Source organism: Dicentrarchus labrax, unplaced genomic scaffold (assembly GCF_905237075.1).
Source record: "Dicentrarchus labrax unplaced genomic scaffold, dlabrax2021, whole genome shotgun sequence".
Taxonomy (NCBI): Eukaryota; Metazoa; Chordata; class Actinopteri; family Moronidae; genus Dicentrarchus; species Dicentrarchus labrax.
The window spans coordinates 14,053,519-14,068,330 of NW_026136721.1; the positions used below are offsets into that span (position 1 = coordinate 14,053,519).

A 14,812-nucleotide genomic window follows, 5' to 3' on the forward strand; every position below is an offset into this window, starting at 1 on the left:
AACATAGCAGATAGAAGAAAACTAAACTCTTTCTTTCTGCACAAACATGCAAGTTCATACCCAAATTGTGAAAAAAACAAGACAATTTAAACAGTTTCAGTTATTTCACTTGTTGTTAGTGTGTCTATTGATGCTGTAACATGGATAAACATGTTAATGTGACAGTTGTTATAAAACAGGACCTGGTGGTTTGTTGAGATGTTAACCTAAAAAAGTCAAGAGACTTTAAAAACAGTGTAACAAGCCAAGAGTACGTGGGGAATGAAAACAAGTTAGAGCAGATGTAAGAGCTTAACAGCATTAAGTGTTAGTAGAAGGAGATGGGTGTGTATATTACAGAAGCACAGTGCATGGTTTTCCTTTGAAGTAGCTGTGAGCATTTCAGTTGGATCAGAGCAAATGTTTAACATCTCAGTCTCTGACGTTAAACCAAGGCTTAGCCAGAAAAGGCTTAATAAGTTATTTAAGGTGGGGTAGTTGATTCTGGAGAAAGATTATAATATAAAACGTCATCAAACAAACTGCATGCATGCACAAAAACTTAAAAACTAGAGAGTGTTAGTTGTTTATATTGTTATTACAAAACTACAGTGACCAGTGACAAGGCAGGTAACTTGTGTTTTTAGGTCTTTGTTGCTATAAAACCCTTCACAAACGTTGTTACGGACAAGTAGAGTGAACAACGACACAACAAGTAATGTGATGGAAATTACTAGGTAGTAGGTTTGCAAACTGTCGCTGCTGCTGCACAGTTAACGTGCAAAGTGGACGAGCATCTTCCCAGAGCCGGCACAGCTCCAGACAGCAATACTCACAACTCTCCTGCTACTAACATCACAATAACAGCTTATCTTGCCAAACTAGAAAGTAAGCTGTCTATGGGCAAGACATTTAACGTTACAAACAAATCCTGGCTCAAATAACAAGGAAGTACTCTGTGGCTTGGTCTGATCCACTTTGTTACCCATTTACAGAGCCAGAGCTGAGTGCAAACACTGGATTTTCTTTCAGCGCACACACAGAGCAGAAAGCTTGTGGACACTGAGGAGATATTTGCTAAATTTGTTTTGGGTTAGAATCGTTGACCCCACCTTTAACCTTGATGTTATTTAGTCAAACAAACATGGCACTGTGCCTCCGTCATTAAATGATGAAATCCAGCATTAATGGCGAGCCCGCAACCATCAACTCTTACTTTGCCTTTTCTCCTTTTAGAGTTGGAGAAAGAGCCTCGACAGACGTTTTCTGCCACTGTGGGCGTAAAGAGCAGAGGTTAAGGGGTAGAAAAAGCAGCGTGAAAGAGAGGAAATCTGGAAGATCCACACTTATTGAATGAAAGTGACACTGCAAAAACAAAAGAGGATTAATGAACATAGAAAAAAATAATTCAGCAGCTCCTTGTTCAGGGTTTTACAGTAACTCAGGTCCATCAAAACCACACAAAATCAAGTTCAAGCTCATATTTAACTTTATTATCCTGTGAAAAATACACAAATACATCAAAACATGCTAAAAAAAAGACACCAAGGCACCAATACAGTACATTGTATGTTTACAGTATGTATATTCTTACCTAGTGGAGAAGGAAGGGATGAGAAGGGAGGGTTGGAGGACTTGGCAGGTGGTAATGGTATGTGTGGGAGAGGTCTGAGGGAGGTTGGGACCGGATGGAGAGACTGCGAGGTCATGGAGGGAGAAAAGGCAAGTTAAACTACATGAGGAGAATTACACTGAATGAGAAACTACAATAGCCAATGATGCTGGAAACTAAAGTAATACTAAACAATTAAAGGGACACGAAACAATATAAATTTGAATAAAAAGGAGGGGAGAAAGCAGGAAACGTGGATTTTTGAGAGCAAATGACAAAGCTAGTGGAAAGTGTGTAGCATGTGTACAGTGTGTTTACAAGTGTCCTACCCATGCCGTGTGCTCCAGAGAGGTGCGACAGGTCGGGTTCATCCTCCTCCAGGTCGTTCAGACTGTAGACGTGCTGTATGTCGACCTCGAGCTCCCTGAAGTCTTTAGTCAGGACGCCTGGACGTGGATGCAGGATGCCTCCCAGGTTTGGTTTGGCCAACTGCTGCCACTGGTGCAGAGTCACCGAGCCTGACGATGACAGAGTAACTTCAGCTGAGGGAAGTTCTGATATGATGGACTTTATTTATACTGTCATTTTTTTTAAACAAACTAACTTTAACAATCAGTTTTTTAGTAAAATGCATTGTGTGTCAAGCTGATGCTTTTACCTTCCAGAGGTTTGACGATCTGCAGGCGGTCGGGCAGGTAGGACCTGGATCCTCCTGAGGAGCCACAGGAGTGCCGTGAGCTGCCGTTGGAGTAGTTGGTGCCCGTCGATGCTGGTGGGCTCGAGGTCAGGCTGTCATTCGGTGTGAGGAAGCCACTGGAGCCCTCACCCTCCTCGCAGTTTGCTGCCAAGGCATGGAGTTTACGTTCACGTTCCACATCGAAGAAAGGCCGCTCAGAGGAGTGGTTCTGCTGGCGGGCTGACAGGCTGCGCAAGGCGGCTTCCAGGTCCTGGCCTCCCGGTGTGCCTGGCTGGCCCAGACGTTTTGGCCCACTATGGTGAATAGATGTAACAATGATTTAAAGAAAGAAATGACCCAAAAAAAGTCGTTTTAGATTCTAGTCAAGAAGGTTTTTGAAAATACCAAATGCGTTTATAAAATGATGACGATTTTACATTTGATATAATAGTGCAAGTATGTGCAAACACACCTGTTGTCTTCTTTCTGAGCATTATTGGAACTGGGCTTGTCCTCCAGAGTAAGGCTGGCATTGTCTGAACCATAGTAGCTGGTTCGGGGGGTGCTGGTACAACTGGAGCGAGTGGACACCGGGCTGGAGCCGGGCAGCCCCGGGGAGTGGCATCGAGACCGCAGCCTCACAGCCTTGTTAATCACCTTCACGGTTTCAAACACACGCCACGGGTGGTTCCTGCCAGGAGAAACAAGGCATGAGGGGCCATAAGAAGATTGCACAGAAAATACATCATTCATCTCAGCTGCAGACCTGAATAAAGGTTGTCCTGTGCAGGGGTGTCCATTCAGATCTGTTCCCTCTAAATTAATGGGTATAATGGTTCAAATTCTAACCCACTTCAGGGTTGGATTGAATCCATTAGCTCAAGTTCACATGCCCTCCAGGGATTCATTATGTTGTACTCCAATTAGAGAAATGGTTCTATGTTTTTTGGATCATTGGAGCTGGAGGAAAAAAGGCACCTTTGTTTAGTGTCTATGATCTAATCCTCAAAACACTGTTTGCACCACCTTTTAAAACATATATACATATACAACACTGAAAATTCATGACTTAATAATCAACAATCAGAGTCTAAAGAAAAATGACATCCTTCGGTGTTATCTAACAATCAAAACTATCTGCTTCATCAGGACTCTTTGGGTGTGGTTTGATCAGATTCGATTGACAGTTGCCTGGCAACATGAACACTCCAAAACTGTCAACATATTTTCATTCAAATGAACCCTAACCCTAAATCCTGATTGGTATGCTACAATGATTTTACTGAGCAGAGGCAAAAGAAATTTCTGAATTCTACAATGAACTATTCCTCAACAGGAAAATACAAACATAAAGAACAACACCCACTTTGACTCAAAGTGTTACATTCAGCTAACCTATCAACCACGCAGTACGCCTCAGTATCTTTATTCAGTTGACATGAAGGACCGAACCAAGAGAAGAAACCAGGTAAGATTTTCTCATCTGACCAAGATCAATCTCTAATGTTAATTCAGCAAGGCATGTATCTCACTTTTTCTAGTAGTCCTTTAAATTGTGACTAAACCTTATGAATTTATGTGAACATTTTGACCTGCTTTCAACCAATCCAAGAAAACACTGAGAAATACAATACACAGTCTAGATATAACCTTAACGTTATTTTAATTAGCATTAAATATACAAAACTGATTTCACAAATGTAACGTTAATAGGGTTTCTCTTTATATTGAATCATGAAATAAGTTAGTTCTTTAAACAAAAGGCTCTTTTCCTGTTTCTAGTTATTCCTAATTATTTGCATGAAAACATATTTTTTTAATATACTAACAAACTTACAAAGAACTGTTCTGTACCTACGAAAACATAATTTTAATCTCCAACAAATTAAAAATAAAATTAATAAGTTATATAAAAAATTTAAATTGTTGTCATGCTTAAAAAAAAACCTCTTTTTGAATCTATAGGAACAAATTATGAAATTTAGAGGACCTACAGGTGATCTGTTGGCAAAACTGATCAAGACAAACCGATCTCTTACTGTTCCATGATAATGTTACTAATACATGATAATACAACAAATATTTCATACACAAACAAACTAGCTCAGCTGAGAAAATTGTGCACGCGCCAATTTTCGAAAAGTTGACTATTAGTGAAAAGTTGCTCGATAAAATGAATTAATCATCAAACTTGCACTACAATTACTTCCAGCTCTTTAACGCAGACACTTTACACTGTAGCGTATGGCTGAATGAGTCTGAGTCCCTGTGATGGACTAGCTAGATTTTGTTGTCTTAAATGAGAAATAGCTCTTTATAGCTACAGTTTTTCTTCAGTGTAAAAGGCTGTTAGTGTGTGATTGTGATTTTAGCCTAACAGTACTCGTATATTTCTGTCTTAAGAGAAAGAAGCCTAATTATGCTGGCAAACATCGCAAGTCACGTGCTTGCAGTCCAGCTGCAGAAGCCAAAGTGATTGCACTTAGACAAGTCCTTCAATCAGTTCAGAAGACCAACCAGAGGCTGGTCTCCTTAAACACAAATCTGAGGAAGCAGGTTATGAAATTCACATTCATGGAGATGAGTTGGGTAAAGGAGAAGAGTAAACTCATGCAAGAAAACAGAGATATACAGAAGACACTTGGGACGAAATACATCCGCGCTAAACATGAAATCAACTGGTTGAACAAGGCTTTGAAGCGCACTACAATCTGGAAGGGAAAGGAAGGGAATGAAAGGCTTCAAGCTGCAGTTAAGAAGGCAGAGCAGGAAAGCTTGAGACTTAGAGAGTGTCAAGATACAAACAATGGCTTTTGCAAAGGAGACAAAAATCAGAATGAGGCAGGAAGAAGATGTACATCCTCAGAGACAGTGGAAAATAAATGTAAGACCTTGGGGGTCAAGCTCAACAGGAGGACAGAAACAAGGTATGTCAGTTCATTTTCATTTACACTCATTTTGCTTTGTTTTCAAACAACTTTATTATCAAAGATATTATCCGTCGATTGCCCAGTTCAGATATACTGTAGTTTGTTGTCTTCTTTTTTTTACAGGAGCATGACTGAAAAAAGAAGATCCTCGGCCCACTGTTCCTGTCCTTCGTCTTAGTTTTGAGCACAGCGGCCTCATAAGAAGTAAAATGACATTACTTTATGATGAAGTACTGTTCTCACCCTATCAAACACATTATAAAAATCACAAAATATTTTACTTAAAGCACTTTAAACATAAATTGGAAAATACAAGTACATCAGGATGAGTACCACCACTGGACTAAAAATATATTAAATGAAAAGAAAAATGATGAATGTATGTCACTCAATGCATTTTGCAGATATAAAGCTACAAGCACTGTTTTCTTCTTTTCTTAGTGCGATTTATATTTCTTAATTTATTCCTTAAATAATGTATGAGAACAAATCAATCTTTTAAACATCAGTCAGCTTGGATTTATGCCAGTTACAACAGGGGCGAGTTTTACAGTGGAAACATCAATGAAAACTTCTCAAACTAGTCCTGCAGCATAACCCATTTTCTGCTCCCCATCTGTATGTTCAGTAAAATATAAACAAATATTCCCTCCTGTGAAACACACAGGGGGTTTCAGACGAGGGAATATTTGTTGAGTGGGGGGTCTATTGCTATAAATGAGACACTGGAGGGTAGTGTCTTACTTTAAGGCATGGTAAAGGAAGGAGGGTAGAACTATCAAGGCATTATGCATCAGATGAGTCACATAAAGTAAATATCCTGCATTTTGTCATGCCAGAAATTGAATACTTACACGAGAAATTGAAGCAAAGCCTCCCATATGAGAGCATACACACACACAATCACAGACTCACCTGTACTCTGAGGGAGCTGGGGTGTCCAGGCCTTTGCGGAAGGTGCCCTCTATCTCGGCCGCCAGTGAGTCCATGGGGAGGACAGAGGCCAGTGCAGTGTACCGCTGCACCGTACTGTTGGGTAAGCTCTTATTCCGCAAGTTCTTGATATCCTCTCGGGCCTCACGGAGCATGTCCTCACACTCTGAGTACTTGTCCTGCAGGTCCTTGAGCTGCAGACAGGGGGAGACATATGTGTCAAACTGTAGTACAAGAGGAATACACTGTGCCATTCACAATGCAGGAGCTGGGTATCAGGTATGCTTCTGAAAAGACACACATAAACAGGAGGACTGTAGGGGACACAGAGAAGGTGTTTCTGGGTAAGCATGTGGAGGCTCTCAGAAGTCTGAATTAAACAAAAACCTATTTGTGATCGTGTGATCTGTTTAGATATAATTTTATTTATAAATGTATTTCTCAACATGATAATAGTGTTCAGTAACTAGTTTGTTTCTAAACAATGTGGTTTGGTAAACTCCCACAATAACATTCACTAAAAGAAAGTTAGCTTTGCAAATGTTTACATATGACTCCTGTGCATGTTTGCAGACTTGAAGGCACAAAGGTTTGTTTTAGTTGTCCACATTCTGATTGCAGCCATTTTGAAAGGAAAATAAAACTGAGCTCAGGTAAGAATGTAAAAGGATTCTATTCCAACTTCAAGTGTATATTTGGTCAAAGTGAGTGTCTTGCCTCTGATTTAAGTTTTAGCTGGCTCTCTCGGGAGGCACTCAGGTTTTGGTTCAGCTCCTCATTCTCATGGGTGAGCTAGAGGGACAGAGAGAGGAAAGTTAGGAACGTTTTATTGTGATGTGACATAAATCCATTTGACAGCAAAGGTAAGTATTCAATGTGACCTTTTACATAACTCTTTAAAAAGTCAGTAACTGTTTTATGTAAGCTCCTTGAGGGCACCTTGCCTGGTGAATGTGTGTGTGTGTGTGTGTGTGTGTGTGTGTGTGTGTTTCGCTCACCCCTTTGCAACGGGCCTGCAGGTCAACAATCTGAGCGAGCAGTGAGCTGATCTCCTCCTGCTGTCGGAGAGAGTCCTCTACTTTCCTCGCTAGCTCCTCTGACAAGTCGACCACCTGCTTATTGACAGTGGCTGAAACACACAAGTCCCGTAAATACTCCTGTAACTCATCATCTCTGCTTTATTTTCATATATTCAAACAAAACTGTCAACACTTACAGAGTTCTTCCACACACACCATCATCAGCTCCTGTTCTTGCTCCTCGTAGTTGGTGGTCTCGGTTGTGAGCTCGTTGGCCTGCAGAAATAATGTACATTAATGGCTTATTTATAGTTAGAAGTGTGTTTAGTTTGTATTTACATTTACACAATGTATAATAAGACTGAAAACTGTATTTTTACTTAATCCTAAAAAAGATCAGTAGTTTATAACATAATATCAAATGCAACATTTTAAACAGAAATTACCATAAAAACAATGCTGAACGTCTTTACTTGTTCTTACATTTCTGAGAAACTTCCCTTTCAATTCACTCTGTGTGAGAACTTTGCAGTGACGCATACCTCTAATCTCAGTTTACGGTTCTCGTCCTCTAAACCCTTCAGTTTCTGCTGCAGGAAGTCATAGTGGACGAAGTTGCTGAGAGAACTGCACGATTCATTCCTTTTTATGCTGCAACAAGAAAAGAAACAGTTCTTTGCCTTAGACATCTTTCTGTTTTTCTTACTTAGAAAACTTAAGCTTGCAGAACGAAGTGGTAATGAATGATCAGAATAAATAAGCTGCTGCAATGAAAAGAAATTAAAAGAGAACAGTAATGAATAAGGATCATCATTAACTGCTGATGGGAAAGAGTTTAGCTGAAAGCTTAGCTGAAAACTTACAGAGGATCAATGGAGAGGCTGTGACGTATGTTTACTTACACACAGACTCAGTGCACTGAGGATTATTAACATTAAGGGATCTCTTTTATATCACTGAATAACTATAGCAGGGAGGCTGTTGTTAATTCATTTTGTGTTATGGTACAGCACAAGCTATTGGTTTCTGTCGATTCTATCCCTCACACAACAACATGTTATGACAGTTTTTTGAAAGGCAAGAGGTTGCTCTATGTTTTGAAAAGAAAATGAGGTGTATTTTCTGTTTGAGTGTGGTAATTGTTCAGCCAGTTAGTACCATGAATTACACGCATTCTTATTTATTCTGGAATAAGTCTGGACTAAGTCACAAACCTACACTTTGCTTTAATGGACGTAGGATTTACGTCTATCGGTGAAGTTGCAGATTCCAAACAACTTAACACTGCTCGCGTCTGTATTTGATGACCGGGGAATGAGAACGTGGTGTGTAGGAGAATTTATCGTGGCTGCGAAACTAGCAAAAGGCCTTATCTAGATCTAGAGCCAGTGTTTGGCTTCTGGGCTAGTATAGAAACATGGCGGCTACCATGGAAGAGGACCCTTCCTCTGTAGATAAAAACGGCTCATTATAAAAGTAACGAAACTATTATATTTTAGGTGATTATAAACTAATGAAAACATACCTATGAATATATTATAACATTTCTGCCAAGCTAATTTTAACTAAATGTTAAACACTGGACAAACTAAATACTGTATGTTTTCAAGAAGCGAAATATTTCCACCTCTATGTATTGTGTGTGTGTGTGTGTGTGTGTGTGTGTGTGTGTGTTTGTGTGGGTGTGTGCGTGAATGTGTGCGTAAACTCACGGTGAGCGCGCTTCAGCATTCTCGATCTCCTCAGTGCTGGCATAGAACTGAAGGAGGTCATCTCGCATCGTGAGCTCATGGCGAAGTTGAGCAATCTACAAAAACAGAGTAAGCTAATATCATTTGAGCTCAGTAGACTGTATTATTATATATATATAATCATGTGTGATCAGTGTGACTGCACTAGTGTGTACTATAGAGGTTTGTTTATACCTCTTCCTTTGCTATTTCAAGCTGTTCATCCAGCATTTCATTGCGTGCCGTCAGTTCTTGGTTCTGCTTCAGGAGGGACTGACCGATCCGCGCTGCTAACTCGAGATCCCGCTCTTTCTGCAAAGTGAAACGTAAATACAGCATTTATTTTAATGAAAAATGCATAATAGTATTTATTTATTTATTTTTTGTCTAAATTTAGCAGTTACAAAACCACAGTTTTAGCAAGGAAATCACATTGCAGTTCTTTTTTTTTTTTTTTACAACAGCACTGACAGAAACAAGCGTGCTGAATAGGGTGACAAACAGTGATGGTCAGTGAGGCATATAAATTTAATCCTCTATAATCCCGTTAATCTGCTGTGTCTCTCTCTTACCTCCTCCAGCAGGTGGGTGACTGCCTTGATGTCATGATATGTCTTGGTGACCTGGCCCACTCTGTCTGAGCACAGCACTGCGGGAGGAGGGAGGGAGGGATTTAATGAATGGAGGAAGAGACAGGAGACAGAGCTGTAAAATGCATAGAAAAGATCCTGTAACAACACAGCCTTGCTGACTGTTTGTGATGGGATTATTATGGGCTTGTGAGCAATAACAATTAGTCAATAGGGGCTGCTGTTTTGATTTTGACTGACCTCTTCCTCCCATTTCTACCACAGTCTCTACTTATGAGAGAGAATAAAGTTTGATATCTTTTATTCTATATTTTTTTATATAGAATATATATATTATATTTTACATATTGATTAACTTTTACTTCATTTATTAAGACAGTATTGCTGTTTCTGAGCAGTTAGTGCGATAATTAACTTGGCAATCCCATCATGTGTCCAGTGCTGTCATTTCTCTTTCCCTTTAATTATCTATTAAAAGTTTATGGTTTTCTGTTGTGCTGCTGAAAATGGATTATTCATAGATTATTGAATCATATAAGTGAAGAAAGAGAGGCTGCCCTTATAAACATGCCCTTGTCACATAATTATTATGTTAACCTGTAACAACACACAGTAGTCTCTGTATGAATGAGTGTCTCAAGTAGATCTTGTTTCTCCTTTAAGTTTCCACAGCTACACACCACAACATCTCCAAGTGGTCAGCCAGATACTGATCCTCTTAGCTTGATCCTTTTTAGCCCAGATAAGACGCCAATAAAGACCTCGTTCTCCTGAACACCAATATAGCTCAATGGGAGAGACTGCCAGGGATAAACTGACAAGGTGTTCATGCCGGCAGGGCAGGTAAAACATGGAGGGATCATTGTGACTGGCTATTGACCTGCATTCTGTTTACATCCTGGAGAATAGTTTGTTTATGTCCACTTCAAAGTCAATAAGGTGTGGAAGTGAGTGAGAATGAGTGATCTTCTCAGTTCTGATGGATTTAGTATTGACATGATGCCATTAATGAACTGTATTGACAAAACAAGCCAAAGGTATTAACAATAATCCAAGTCTAAGTCCAATACTGCATTTTGATTGTATTCTATTTATTTTATGTTATTATATTTTGTAATACTACCTGCAATTGTAGGTTTTATGTTTTTTGGAGCAGGATCTGTTTAAGGATGTACAAAATTTGACTGGGCTAGCATGCAATTCTGTATGAGGCTGCATACCTCTAAACCAAAATCTGTTGTGTAATCTTAATTTGGTACAAAGCTTAGCTGGACTAAAGAGATGGGAGGTTGCCATACAGCAAAGTAATTAGATTGAGGTTCTTGAATTTGGCCTGAAAACACAGTGATTGGATAGCTGTATCAGTGTCTAATCAGCCTAATGGAAAGAACCTAACCTTGGGCTGAACTACTGCATAGTAAAGTATACTGTAGCCTCTCATGAATTATATAACATTAAATCATGTCTATAGCACTGTGGGGTGATTTTTCTATTCTCACTAAGTAGATTAAAGAGTAACACAGCGCAAAACATTTGTAAGTGTGATAGTATTTTAACCCATTTTTACCAGACACATGTGAGGAGGGCAGTAAACAGTATAGGCATCATGTGTCACAGTCACTCCAGCAGAATTGATTTTGGGACACAAGGATAACAAAACTGATGATGTTGGAAACTCTTTTAATCTAATTTAAGGGCTCACTGTTGGCTATGTAATAGATCTAGGCATGGCAGCAGGGCCAATTAACTTAAACACTGAATCTTACATCATTCTAATTTATCAAATTTATTTAAAAAATAAATCTTCAGATCTGAAAAGCCAAATTATTTAATTTAATATCTTAATTTTAAAGCCAGCATGCATGAGAGGTCCTTCAAAGCTCTATAAGGAACTTACACATTCAAATACAAGTCTTCTTAAGCACAAAAGGTCGAACTGTGTAATTAACAAAATACATTCCATAAATTAACAAAAGGCTGATCAGATAACAATCCACAATCAATCGACTGTCAGCAGGTTTCAGATACTGTGTGTGTACAAATTATTCACCCAATCCAGTCCAGTCATTCAAATGTTGTCAACACATTTAAAAAAAGTTCACTTAAAAAAGTCATTACTTAGGCCTATAATATAATTTCCATCTACAATACCTTTCATTATTTCATGACAGTGAGGCTCATGAATATTAAAGTACTACGGATGTTTATTATTGACACGAATATGCTGTTGTAATTCTTAAGTCAATTAAGCATCATGTTGTGTCGGACATTCTGTGTATTATCTTTCATGGCTTATTTGCACTTGAATGAATGTATCCTTCCTCGAGCACCTAAACTTTACATCCATTAAGTCTCACCAGAAGAAACATCTGATCTATTTCCTCTTGACCTGACTGCCAGAGCGTGGAGAAGATCAGGGGAAGAGGTGTCGCTCTGCCAGCTAGAGGTTTTAGGGTTTGAGTTGAGCTAAATCCAGGCAGCTGAACTCTGAACTGCGAGCCTAATACTGTACATATGGATGAACCTGGCTGACTTAGGTATACTTATGACGTCGGTTATGTTAGGGGGGGATCAGACAGGCCTGAATGAGCTCCAAGAATAAGATCCCTTATTGATCTCTATTGTTGTGAAGGTGCATAATTGACAAGATTGGCAGGAGCTAAAATGTGTCTCACAGAGCTTCCCACTGTAAATCTGTAGTTAAAGAGCGAGAATTATGAAGAGTTTTAAATAATATTATCAGTGTCAGATTCTTACTGATGGATTTTAGCAAATAACAACGGAGTTATCTGTGCACTGAAAATATATCCAATTTATTTTTCCTATTGCATAACAGAAAAGCCAGAAATGTGCTCAGTGTCCTGTTTCTCTGGAGAGGTGCCTGTGTCGCAGTATTGGTGCGGGTGCCAGCCACATGCCCGTTTAGACAAAGAACGTCCCCTACAGAGGAGGAATAAAGGAGAATCTCTGTTCACATTAACTGCTCTATTAAGGCAGAACAACAGTTTTTTAATCTTAGATGTACAGCCATGTTCTTTATTATAAACACATATATCCATTTGAAAAATACCGTAACAAGATTAATAGTTATAAACTACTCTACACCATAAGCCAGGCAAATTATCTTTTATAAAGATCTTATCTTCGGCACATATTCATTAAGGTTTTTTTAAAAGTCTGACACTGTAATACAGGAATGGCAGACAGTTGCCAACACTGGAGTGAAAGTAGGGCAGCAGAACAGTTTATGTACCTGCCGTCTTTGTTCTTCTGAACCATAGACCACAGACCAGGAGAGGGTTTAGGTGTCATTTGTTAGAAAGAGCATTCAGGTCATTCCTTCAATCTCATTTAAACAATTGAATTCAAAAAACAGAATTCCCCTCAGATTTAAACCATATCACAGGGGGAAAAATAACAGCAAAATTTAAATATTATTCCCTTATTGTATGGCTCTGACCTCCATATAACAACAACGTCAGTACAAGAGAAAACATAAATTCAAAATGCCAGCAATGACAACTAGTTACATGCACACAGGGCTTGACTGTGCTGCTGCAGCATATGTGGACGCACACACACAAACACACATAGGCTCAGTGACCTTCACAGCACTACGAAGAAACATTCAAGCTGAATATATTTACAAAACTTTACACGTCTCGGGGGACTTTCATGTCGATCTAAATGAGTCTTATGATAAGAGCTGCAGGAAGCATTTTGTTGAATGGCAGTCATTCATCATTTGTGCGATGTACCTTCAGTGACATCACTGCACCCTGCAGTACATGCAGTGCACTATAAAGTATTAAAGCACTTAGATAACAAAGACCTTAACAATGCAACGTACAACAAAACACAACAGACCAAAATATCTGACTTGCAGGGCAGAATAATCACAACCAAGACACTTCATACTTCTACTGCTCTGCAGATCACTGATCAGTCTCTTGTGCATGTCAACCTGCCTATCCTCTGATTCATCCTGCACGGCTTTATCTCACCTTGTGTTACTTCCCGGCAAAGGCTCTCCTTGTTGTTGTTATTGTTATTGCTATTGCTGTTGTGGCATTTCTTCTCCTCCACCACCACTACTTCATCCACAAGACTGGAAGTGCTCTTCTCTTCTTCCTCCTCCTCAGATGCTGAGGAGCTCCACACCTCCATGGTGAACAGAGAAAAGCTGCCCTCCGTCTCTCCGTCCATCAGTTAAATCCCCTGTCCTTCCAATTCTACTAAGCGTTCGCTGTGCTGTGAGACACCAGTGTTGTCTCTGGCATCATTCTGCTGGCCGTGGGTTGAGGAAAACAGTATCCACTAGCCTACGTGAGTGGGTGTATACACCTGTGTTTGTGTGTGCAAGAGAATCTGAGCTGCTTGGTGTTAATATATAATCCCAGAGACTGTAAAGGCCATCTGTCGTCATGCCTGCCTCCGTTCACCTGGCCACGTTGGACTACCGGGTAAGAAAAGAGGGGAGGAAGAGGAGGAGGGGTGAAGGAGGAAGGAAAATCTAAACCACGAGCTGCAAAAGCTGATATTGATCACACTGACATTGTCCAAGCACAAAAAGATAAGTATCATAAGGCTTTGATTGAGGAAATAGTTTAGGAGTGGAAAGCTGATGCAGTATAAAAGGATGCTGGATTAAGCCCACCCACCCCTGTGAATTTGAGGGAGTTGGTAGGTTCCGCTCATGCCAATGGCTGTTCTTGGTCTGCGCACATACGTAGGAGCAGATACAGAGAGGGCTCTGCGTAACACTGATGCAGACAGAGTCACACCCACTTCTCAGGGGTCTGATGGAAGCAACAGAGTGAATACATTTTATGATTTTATGTGTTTTGACAGGGATTATTGAGAGGAAAAAAATAATGTCATTTTTTATTCCCTCTACCCATATAGATGGTATTCATCCCTCTATGTATGATTGCTTTTGTAGTATTAGGGCAACCAAAAAGATTGTTTTACATCTTGTATCATTTCCATGGAATCAGGGACAAAGGAATTTCCAGCGAATTTTCCATCACACTCTATTGTGCTGTGATGATCCAGTTTTTCTTCACCCAGTCATCATATTCACCGTCTTATCTTTGCCCATCCCTTGCCCTTGCAGTTGCTATCCTAGACACAGCAGTTTTCTTACAATCAATTATTAACCTGCTCATTAATTTTTCACACACAAACTGACCCTTTCAGGTCAAATGCTGCACGCAAGAGACAGTCGAGACACAGCTTTCACCATCTGTTATATCCCATCTTCTTCCTGTGCTGTCTTTGGAAGCATTTGCTGGTCCCTGCAGAATAAAAACCTTTGAGGGCAGCATATCTAAATGAAACATA

The 14,812-nt window shown here is 39.7% G+C and overlaps 2 protein-coding genes across 2 annotated transcripts in view; one reads left to right on the forward strand and one right to left on the reverse strand.

Moving 5' to 3' along the window:
- hap1 (huntingtin associated protein 1) overlaps positions 1 to 14,812 on the reverse strand; it is a 45,237-nt gene that overhangs the window by 1,761 nt on the left and 28,664 nt on the right. Inside the window, exons 4-15 of the mRNA XM_051385481.1 lie at positions 9,452 to 9,528; positions 9,075 to 9,191; positions 8,862 to 8,956; positions 7,692 to 7,800; positions 7,347 to 7,425; positions 7,129 to 7,259; positions 6,848 to 6,922; positions 6,113 to 6,324; positions 2,740 to 2,958; positions 2,250 to 2,581; positions 1,921 to 2,109; positions 1,574 to 1,676 (exon numbers count right to left, since the gene is read on the reverse strand). Of these exons, the coding sequence (XP_051241441.1) occupies positions 1,574 to 1,676; positions 1,921 to 2,109; positions 2,250 to 2,581; positions 2,740 to 2,958; positions 6,113 to 6,324; positions 6,848 to 6,922; positions 7,129 to 7,259; positions 7,347 to 7,425; positions 7,692 to 7,800; positions 8,862 to 8,956; positions 9,075 to 9,191; positions 9,452 to 9,528 (1,738 nt within the window). The remainder of the gene's footprint in view (positions 1 to 1,573; positions 1,677 to 1,920; positions 2,110 to 2,249; positions 2,582 to 2,739; positions 2,959 to 6,112; positions 6,325 to 6,847; positions 6,923 to 7,128; positions 7,260 to 7,346; positions 7,426 to 7,691; positions 7,801 to 8,861; positions 8,957 to 9,074; positions 9,192 to 9,451; positions 9,529 to 14,812) is intronic.
- Positions 3,082 to 5,623, forward strand: LOC127354458 (uncharacterized). Its single transcript, XM_051384372.1, has 3 exons — positions 3,082 to 3,735; positions 4,671 to 5,194; positions 5,321 to 5,623. Exons 1-3 carry the CDS (start codon positions 3,706 to 3,708, stop codon positions 5,373 to 5,375), a joined length of 609 nt encoding a protein of 202 aa, XP_051240332.1. The 5' UTR covers positions 3,082 to 3,705; the 3' UTR covers positions 5,376 to 5,623.